The sequence below is a fragment of the Bos indicus genome, chromosome 16, assembly GCF_029378745.1.
Source record: "Bos indicus isolate NIAB-ARS_2022 breed Sahiwal x Tharparkar chromosome 16, NIAB-ARS_B.indTharparkar_mat_pri_1.0, whole genome shotgun sequence".
Classification (NCBI taxonomy): domain Eukaryota; kingdom Metazoa; phylum Chordata; class Mammalia; order Artiodactyla; family Bovidae; genus Bos; species Bos indicus.
The window spans coordinates 55,386,444-55,397,090 of NC_091775.1; the positions used below are offsets into that span (position 1 = coordinate 55,386,444).

Consider the following 10,647-nt stretch of genomic DNA (forward strand, 5'->3'; position numbering starts at 1 on the left):
GTATGTGTGTGTGTGTATATATATATATATATATATATATATATATATATATATACACACATATTCTTTATCCATTCTTCTGTCGGTGGACATTTAGGTTCTTTCCATGTCTTGGTTATTGTATACAATGATGCTGTGACTATAGAGGTGCACATAACTTTTTTACTGTTAGTTTGTCTGAGTATTTGCCTGGGAGTGGGGATTGCTGGACCAGATAGCATGTTTTCCAAAGTGGCTGCACCAACTTACATTCCCATCAATAGTGTAAGAGGCTTCCCTTTTCTTCACACACTCACTAGCATATATTAAGTAGATTAAAAGTCCCTTTTGTTTATCTCTGGACTGGAGGTGCTTGCTGACTGCAAGGGAATGAAAGGTGAGCCTCTTGCTTCTTTTGGATCTTGCTCCTTTTGGATCCCATGGAAGCTGTAATCCTATAGGAACATCCCAAGCTTAGACTTCTCAAATTCCAAATTTTTGCTAACATCAAGTGAAGTCTCTCAAACAGTCCTTTCCAATGTTTAGGTTTCCTGGCAACTTGGGAAAGTCCTTCTGATCCCATCAGCTAATTATTCTCTGCACAGAAATAGGTAGATTACTCAGCAGTGACCTTCTTTCGCTAGCCTAGAATGGGGAAAATCTGAGTAAGGTTTAGGTTTTCCCTGAAGGTTATCTGAAGTAGTGCATTAAAAAGTGCCCACATGGTGGCTCACTCAATTTGTATTCCATAACAGAGATATTTATGCTTATCATTGTTACTAATAAAAGGGATTGGTGGCCCGGGATTTAAAACATCTATTGAGTAGAATGCAGTTAAACCCTTTCTTACTCAAAGGCTATGTTTGCCATGGCAGAAATGTGGTGAAAGGGATCATCCCCAAAGTGACCAAGAGAGCGAACACCCTTCAAAGAGTCTTCACTTTAGTGGCCAGTAGTATATAAGAATTGTTTGGGCATCAAGTAAATTGAGTGGGAGAGAGGCATGGAAAATTCTTGGAGATAGGAGAAAGGGTCTCCCTTTATGTGTGATCTTAAACTTCAAAGGAGTTTTTGTCCAATGCAGCCCAAGGTGGGAGTCATCCCTGAATGTGGTAGAACGTTAAACATCAATCAGAGCTTCTATATTGAGTGTAGGAAAGGTGCTGGTATTTATGACAAGAAAAATAGAATTTTATTTCTGTACCTAATGGCATTAGCTTGATTAGAATTTGTGTTGAACTTAGCAAAGTTTGAAGTTTGAGGAAACAGTAATTATGTAAATTCACTTGGAAAGGGGCCAATGAAATTATGTTTGGCTTATAAGAGCCCTGAAAAATAGTTGGGGAAATTTACCCTGTGGAAAATGTCCTCAGTGAGAAAAATTAAGAAACAAACAAGCAAACCTCTCCTGATAGCAGCTGCCTCTGGATGGCAAGGGTATTTGGGAATGACCTGGGTTTATTTCTTCTCTGACTCCAAGTTCCCAAAGATCCCACAGTGCCCACCTTCAGTGCCTCTCAGTCTTGGAAAATAAGCCTTGATCACAGGGTTCACCCTTCAACTTCATCTCACATCTTAGTTTTAATCTTTTTCTGCAGTTTGTGGTGCTGATCCCAGCTTTCTGAGGAAAACAAACAAACAGTAAGGTGACACTGTCTCCTCTGATCCACTCTCTTTTACTATCTTTTTTAAATTTTATGTTTTATTTTTCATTGCGCTAGGTTTGTTGCTGAGTGAGCACTTCTCTAGTTGAGGCGAGTTGGGGCTACTCTCTAGTTGAAGTGCGTGGGCTTCTCACTGCTGTGCCCTTTCGTGTCGTAGAGCGTGGGCTCCAGAGAGCATCACTTTCAGCAGTTTCAGTTCCCAGTTCAATTCAGTTCAGTTCAGTTGCTCAGACTTTTTGCGACCCCATGGACTGCAGCATGCCAGGCTTCCCTGTCCATCATCAACTCCCACAGCTTGCTCAAACTCACGTCCATTGAGTTGGTGATGCCATCCAACCATCTTATCCTCTGTCGTCCCAGGCTTTAGAGCAAAGCCTCAGTAGTTGTGGTGCATGGGCTTAGTTGTTACTTGACTTGTGGTGTCTTCCCCGACCATGGGTCAAACCCATGTCCCTGCATTGCCATGAGATTCTTTACCACTGAGCCACAGAGAAGCCCTCTTTTACTACCTTAATATCACCTAGAATAATGTCTTTGTGAATCAGTGAATGGGTCCTTGATTCATCATCCTCTGTCTCCTGAATGTGTATCCGATTAAATCAACTAACCTACAGAAATATGATGATCCAATCGGCACTCAGTAATCTAATCAGGTGTCCTTTCCTGATTGGGTTAGTAGTGGGACAGAGGAATGATGGGACTAAAAAGGTGTATAAAAGTCTGAAGCACTGGAAAAGAGGTGCAGAATCTTCCTGCTCTAGAGATACCAACTGGGTTCTCCACAGCATCTGAGATCTGAGCGCCCCACCAGCCCCACCAGAGCAGTAAGTTACCATCCTTATAAGGACACCCTTTTTACCCATGATTAAATCTTAAAGGGTGGTATGTATCTCTGGATGCAGTGAGAGCTTTCAAATAATTATTTCTCTCACATGAACACATTTCATGTTTTAGTTTTGCTTAGCAGTGTAGTTTTGCCTCAATCTCAAATATTTTGATTTGTGCTTTAGTTGATATCAATTTAAAATGACTTTACAAAGAAGGTATTTTTAATGAACAACATCCCTTTTGGAATTTTATTTCTTCATGAAATAAGAAATTTATTTTATTTTGGAAATAATATTCCAAATATAATTTTGGAATATATTATATTTGGAATATAATATAATTCATGAAATAAGAAATTTATTTTATTTTGGAAATAAAATTCCAAAAGGGATGTTTTTCCATTAAAAATAAATATTTTCATTTAAAATAAATATTTTGAACACAATGGTATTCATGTTGGAGGTAACTCAGGTTGGAGGCTGTGCTGGTCCACATGACTCTCACTAATGTAGGGCTCAAAGAGATTGTTTGAAACTCTTCCCCAGATAAAGTTTGGAGTGAACTCTCAGGCTTCTTGGTATCCACTTTCTAGTGGGACCTGAATCATGCAAAGCAATGGATGTTACTAAACAGGCTAGTGACTCTTTTTTCCTCACTGGTACTTATGAGAGGTTTGTTCTGAAACCAGCAGGTAAAGAGTTATAGCTTTGTGCCCATTGAGACCAGAGTGTCACATGGGCTGACTGAGGCATTTACATCCCTGCCAGACCAGTGACCTTGGCCCTGCGTAGGTTCTTCCGAAAGGGTGGGAAAATGTCTTAGGTGTGCTTCTGCTTGGCCTGAGATGGATGCCCTGTGCCTTGGCAGTTTCTACAGGATTCCTTTTCTTGTAGAGTCAAGATGAGTGTCCAGAACCCATCCAGACTCCTGGACCTGGCAGGAAAGCATCTGCTGAGGGATGATGCTTTGGCCTTTTCTGCTCTGGAGGATCTGCCCACAGAGCTTTTTCCACACCTCTTCATGGAGGCATTCCACGGGAGACACATCGAGACCCTGAAGGCCATGGTCCAAGCCTGGCCCTTTGTCCGCCTGCCTCTGGGAGGCTTGATTGACATGCCTCATATGGGGCCTTTACAAGCAGTGCTGGAAGCACTTGATGGTTTGCTGGCCCAGAAGGTTCGTTCCAGGTGAGTGTGTTTAAAGCACCTTGATAAAATCTTGGATGTCCCAGAGGAGATAGGTGGGTTGAAAACGGGTGGGTGGAAAGGGTTCTGAAAATGGTAATGCAGAAGCCTTGTTGCTAAAGGAAGTACCTTCTGGAAGTTGAAGAGTGCCTGTAGTGAATGGGAGCCTAGAAGAACATTCCCCACTTCCTCAAAGAGCCTTGAGATACTAAAGTCGAGGACCAGAAAGATTAAGAGGGGAAGGGACATGGAGGATAGTGAGGCAGAGAGGGTAGTGAATAAGGCAGCAGATGATGTCAGAAATGTTAAGTTACAGCACAGGTGGGCAGGATGTTGTCAAATTGTTAGGCTGTTTTTTTTATTCTGTGTGTACTTTGATACATCCTCATCAATTTCCTTGTTCCTCTAGGAGGTGCAAACTGTGGGTGCTAGATTTACGGGATACTGGCCAGAACTTCTGGAGCATGTGGTCTGGAGCCAGCAGTTATGAGCGCTCAAGCTCAAGAATGGCACCAGTGGCTGAGCAGAGCTCAACAGCAAAGCGGCACTTGGCGCCACTGAAGATTTTTATGGACCTTTGCCTGAAGAAAAGGACCCTGGATAACTTTCTCACCTACCTTCTTAGGTGGGTGGAGCAGAGAAAAGCCTCTGTACATCTCTGCTGTAAAAAGCTGAAGATCTCTGCAATGCCAATGGACAACGTTGTGAAGATCCTGAGCATGGTGCAGCTGGACTGTATCCAGGAGGTGCAAGTGAATTGGATTTGGCATCTGTCCACCCTGGCCACATTTGCTTCTTTCCTAGGAAAGATGAGTAATTTGCAGAGACTCTGTCTCTCCCCCATCCACCTGTCTGCCTTCACGAAGCAGGAGCAGGATCACCTTGTCCAAATTACCTCTCAGTTCCTGAGGCTTGGCCACCTCCAGGATCTCCATCTGGACTATCCCTCCTTCCTTGAAGGCTTCCTGGACCAGATGCTCAGGTAGGAGTGGACCACTAGCTGGGTAACATTGAACACAACCCTAAAACGTCAAAAGCATTGTCTCCTTTGTTGCACTCTCCTTAAATGTGATATCCCATAACCACACTAATCTAGGTAGAGGGTTAAACTGGTCTAGTGGCTCTTGTGAGACACCCTGCTGGGGAGATACAGAGTACTGACTGGGATGTTTGCATCCCAGGGTTTATAATTTCCTCCTTTTTTGGAGGCGTCTATGTTGAAATGATAAAAATGGGTAAGTAAAAAGGATGTTGAAGTGGGGAAACTACATCAGATCAGAGCATTCCTGAAGAGAAGCTCCATGTTTACAAGGTTTGTGCCCTCAGTGAACCTCTTCTAAACTCAGTTGCTCAGTCATGTCCCACTCTTTGGGACTACGTGAACTGCAGCACGCCAGGCTTCCGTGTCCATCACCAACTCCCGGAGTTTACTCACTCATGTTCATTGAGTCAGTGATACCATCCAACCATCTCATTCTCTGTTGTCAGCTTCTCCTCCCGCCTTCAATCTTTCCCAGCATCAGGGTCTTTTCAAATGAGTCAACCCTTCGCATGAGGTGGTCAAAGTACTGGAGTTTCAGCTTTAGCACCATTCCTTCCAATGAAATCCCAGGGCTGATCTCCTTCAAAATGGACTGCTTGGATCTCCTTGCAGTCCAAGGGACTCTCAAGAGTCTTCTCCAACACCACAGTTCAAAAGCATACATTCTTCAGCACTTTCTTCATAGTCCAACTCTCATATCCGTACATGACTACTGGAAAAACCATAGCTTTGACTAGATGGAATTTTGTTGGCAAAGTAATGTCTCTGCTTTTTAATATGCTGTCTAGGTTGGTCATAGCTCTTCTTCCAAGGAGCAAGCATCTTTTAATTTCATGGCTACAGTCACCATCTGCAGTGATTTTGGAGCCCAAAAAAATAGTCTGTCACTGTTTCCACTGTTTCCCCATCTATTTGCCATGAAGTGATGGGACCGGATGCCATGATCTTAGTTTCCTGAATGTTGAGTTTTTAAGCCAATTTTTTCACTCTCCTCCTTCACTTTTATCAAGAGGTCTTTAGTTCTTCTTCACTTTCTGCCATAAAGGTGGTGTCATCTGCATATCTGAGGTTACTGATATTTCTCCCAGCAATCTTGATTCTAGTTGTGCTTCATCCAGCCCAGCAATCCTCATGATGTACTCTATACATCATGTATAAGTTAAATAAGTTATAATATTATTATATAACATATCATAATACAAGTTATATAAGCAGGGTGACAATATACAGCCTTGATGTACTCCTTTTCCTATTTGGAACCAGTCTGTTGTTCCATGTCCAGTTCTAACTGTTCCTTCCTGACCTGATACAGATTTCTCAAGAAGCAGGTCAGGTGGTCTGGTATTCCCATCTGTTTAAGAATTTTCCACAATTTATTATGATCCACACAGTCAAAGGCTTTGGCATAGTCAATAAAGCAGTTGTTTTTCTGGAACTCTCTTACTTTTTCAATGATCCAATGGATGCTGGCAATTTGATCTCTGGTTCCTCTGCCTTTTCTAAAACCAGCTTGAACATCTGGAAGTTCAGGGTTCACATACTGTTGATGCCTGGCTTGGACAATTTTGAGCATTACTTTACTAGCGTGTGAGATGAGTGCAATTGTGTGGTAGTTTGAGCATTCTTTGGCATTGCCTTTCTTTGGGACTGGAATGAAAACAGACATTTTCCAGTCCTGTGGCCACTGCTGTGTTTTCCAAATTTGCTGGCATATCACATGCAGCATTTTCACAGCGTCATCTTTTAGGATTTGAAATAGCTCAACTGGAATTCCATCACCTCCACTAGTGTTTGTAGTGATGTTTCCTAAGACCCACCTGACTTCGCATTCCAGGATGTCTGGCTCTAGGTAAGTGATCACACCATCGTGATTATCTGTGTCATGAAGATCTTTTTTGTGTAGTTCTTCTGTGTATTCTTGCTACGTCTTCTTAATATCTTCTGCCTCTTTTAGGTCCATACCATTTCTGTCCTTTATTGTGCCCATCTTTTCATGAAATATTCCCTTGGTATCCCTGTCTATAATATGGTGTTTTGTGCTCCAGATACGTTAACTGATATATGGGAGAAGCATGGTTCTGGAGGTGATGTTTGTTAACTGAACTGAGAGAAAAGGATAATAAAAAGTGATAGAAAGTCCGTAGATGATGCAAGGATGTAAGTGAGCCCCTCTAGAAGGCAACACATTTCATGTTGTGGGATCTTATATAAGTTGATTCCTTATGTATATCTTTCTAGGACCTCACTTGATCAAAGATAGAGGCATCTGGAGCCCACACTTGGACTGAAGGAAGCCTCATCTGAAGTCATTTTTAGATCTCATCACCCAACACTAATATTTAGTGATGTCCACACTTAAAAGAGACTCTCTCTGGCTCTCCTCATAGCATGTTCTTATGCATTCCAGTATCTTCATTCATCCCCATAAGGAAGTAGAATATGTTGTACTCTGCTTGATAGATGAGGAGAGAGTGCTCTCTAGATTCTGTGAGGTAACTCAGTCTCACAGTGAAGGTGAAAGGACTTAGCCTACAATAAGATGGACAATCAGTGTATTGGCCCTCAAGAGATGGCCTGACTAATGTTAGTTCCGTAGAAGCCATTTGTCTATCACCAGTATGCAACCTGGCACTTCAGTTTCCAAGAACTAATTGTTTGGTTTCTCCCCAGGTGCCTGAAGTCCCCCTTGAACAACCTGTCAATAACCAACTGCTGGCTTACAGAATCAGACTTGACCTACCTGTCCCAGAGCCCAAACATCAGTCAGCTAAAGGGCCTAGATCTGAGTGGTGTCACCATGACTGACTTTAATCCTGAGATCCTCCACGTTCTGCTGGAGAAAGTTGAAGCCACGCTCCAGGAACTGGACTTAGATCTGTGTGGGATCACGGACTCCCAGCTGGAGGCCATCTTGCCTGCCCTAAGCCGATGCTCCCAGCTCAGGTACTTCAGCCTGTGTGAGAACTTCCTGTCCATGGCCGTTATGGAGAAGCTGCTGCGACACACCGCTGGGCTGCCCTGCTTAACGCAAGAGCGTTATCCTGCCCCTCAGGAGAGTTACAGATCTCAGGGTGTTCTCTTGGAAGGGAGACTTGCCCAGCTTCGGGCTCAGCTGTTGGAGGTTCTGAGAGACTTAGGACGTCCCAGGATCATCTGGATTAGCCCCAGCCCCTGTCTTCACTGTGGTGAGAACATATGCTATCATTTGGATCCCATTGTATACAGATGTACTGCCCCTGCCTAGAGAGTTGCCTCTATTAAAGGCTTTCTTCTGGGCACTTGGTAACTGAAATCTAGAACATGAGGACATCATGAAGGGACAAGAGACCTGTGGTTTCAGACATCTTCTCAATGTGAATGGGAAAAGGAAAGGCGATATGGAGGGGGGACTCAGTATTGTAGGGGGAAATGTAGACTCTGGAAGGGATGGAACTTTCAGAGACATGGGCTTCTAGAATCTGAAATATGAACCTAGGTGAATACATGCTTGAGCCCCACATGTTTCAGTTATCCCGGGGGGAGATGGATGTACAGAAACGGTCAAGAATAAAGATACTTTCCTGGTGACCTAAATAGGAAGGAAATTTAAAACAAGAGTAGATACATGTACAGATATGATTCACTTTGTTGTATAGCAAGAAACTAAAGGGACATTGTAAAGAAGTCCTACTCCAATAAAAATTAATTATAAATAAATAAAGAGATGCTTGTTGAAAACCAGCTGCTGTTCTCCATGATATATTATTACGTGTCCTAATTATTTCCAGTTTGTGATTAAAAAAAAAGCACTGTGTTGTCCATGATTCAAAACCTTACATTCCTGAAATTTCTTTATTCTGTCTTGGGCATCTCTTACCTCCTTGCTTATTTCTTTGGCTGTTCACTGGGTTAATACACACAAAGGGGAACATACTCAGTGTCTGGCAAACAACTGCAGTGAAGAGCTCTTTGCAGGGCTTTCACTGCTGACTCAGGCCATGACCTTGACATGGGTATTCTTCACACTCGTATCAGTCGGTGTATAAGTTGCAGTTTCTTGCCTTTTTGTGTGCTTCACTGCCACAAGCACAGGTCCCCACTTCTGCAAGATGTTTTCCATACTACCAATAAACGATACTGGTTCTCACCAGTCCATGCCTATCATGGGTGGGTAGTGGTCCTTATGGATATAATCAAGTTGTGGCCAGACAAGCAACTTCTTTTTAGAAAAATATTAAATTAGCAAAAACATTTAACATGGATCTATTATTTGAATACCACATTCAAGAATTATACATTTTTAGTAATTGGTCATATCAAAATAGATAATTCCCATCACAAATCCAGTCCCTGTCTATCAGAAAAATTAAGGATAGCTTGTCTGGACATCAGAACATCCAAATGTATAACAAATGTATGTTATATATTACATATAACTCATAGTCAGCTCTCCCTATCCTCAGTTCATCCTCCTCAGATTCAACCCAACTCCATATTGTATAAAACTAAATTTACTGTTTTAAAAAATCCTTATCTAAGTGACCCTGAGCAGTTGTTGTTCAGGATTCACCTGATACATAGACACATACATAGTTTGAGAAGAGGCTGACATGATTACAGAGGCTGAGCAGTCCCACTGTCTGCTGTCCGTTGCCTAAAGAACTGGGAAAGACTGTGATATAATTTGGACCTAGTCTTAAGGTTTAAAAGGAGGGGAAGTGATGGTGTAGCTCTGAGTCAAGGCTAAAAGGCTGGGAACTAGGGAACCACTTGTGTATGTCTTGCAGTTTCAAGGTTCATGAGCCAGAAGCTCTGGTATTCATGACCTAGAAGACAGGGAGAGCAGTAGCCCTCATTCCATTCAGACCCCAGAGGATAGGACGATGCCCACCCACACTGGTGAGGGCTGATCTCTTGACTCTATACACTGATTTCAAAGCTAATCTCTTCCAGGAATAACCTTACAGATTCTCCCAGAATTAATGTTTGATCTGAGATCTGGGCATCTCATCTCACAGTGACGTTGACACATAAATTTAACCTTCACAGTATGTCTAAACAAAATGCAGCCAAATAAAATGTAGCCAATCTCTGCTAAGGATTCAGTGGTTTCAATTGTTTGTTCTGAGAAGGAGGAGGATATAGGGCTGGGAGGACCTTAGGCAGAGTTTGGTTCCCCCTACAATGAATATAATGATGCACACAGAGTTCATGGGATTTTTAATAGGATCCAGCGAAATACTGCTTGTTGACGGCTTGGCTCTGGAGTTGTTGAGCAAGAACTCCATAATGCTTTTTTTTTTTGGTTTGTTTGCAGTCTTCTCCCTCCTGGTGAATAGCGTAAGTCTTCAACCTTTGTACTTACCTCTATTACTCACAATAGGGAGGAAAGCAAAATCCAGAGACAGAAATTGGACTCAAATATTGCATGTGATCACCAATGAATCAGGATGCACCCAAGCTGTTCCAGTAGCCAGTGCGGAGGGGCTGGGGGTGGGAGGGCATAGGAGAGACTGGACTCATCTCCAGTGATAGACATTCTGAGCCTCAGGTTTTCTAGGCCACCTGCTGGTAGATCAGACCAGAGAATAGAAATCAATTTTGTAATCAGGACTGTATACTCTAGAATTTTTAATAAATCTTGCTATCCTGGAACTTCTCTGTTCCCAACTGAGTTCCCAATTGAACTTTTTGTTCCATGGTCCCAAAGCAGGGAGCCCAGATTCAATCACTGTCGGGGAACTAGATCTCACATACTGCAGCTAAGTGTTCTCATGCCACAACTAAAATCCCTCAGGCTTCCCAGGTGACTCAGTGGCAAAGAATCTGCCTGCCAGTGCAGGAGACAGAGGAGACATGGGTTCAATCACTGGGTTGGGAAGAATCCCTGGAGAAAGAAGTGGCAATCCACTCCAATATTCTTGCCTGGAAAATTTCAAGGATAGAAAAGCATGGTAGGCTACAGTCCATA

The 10,647-nt window shown here is 42.7% G+C and overlaps 1 protein-coding gene across 1 annotated transcript; it reads left to right on the forward strand.

Moving 5' to 3' along the window:
• The first annotated feature begins 3,336 nt into the window (after nucleotides 1-3,336).
• On the forward strand, nucleotides 3,337-8,298 carry LOC139176260 (PRAME family member 8-like). The gene is made up of 3 exons (XM_070767665.1): nucleotides 3,337-3,658; nucleotides 4,065-4,637; nucleotides 7,368-8,298. Exons 1-3 carry the CDS (start codon nucleotides 3,372-3,374, stop codon nucleotides 7,939-7,941), a joined length of 1,434 nt encoding a protein of 477 aa, XP_070623766.1. The 5' UTR covers nucleotides 3,337-3,371; the 3' UTR covers nucleotides 7,942-8,298.
• The last annotated feature ends 2,349 nt before the right edge of the window (nucleotides 8,299-10,647 follow it).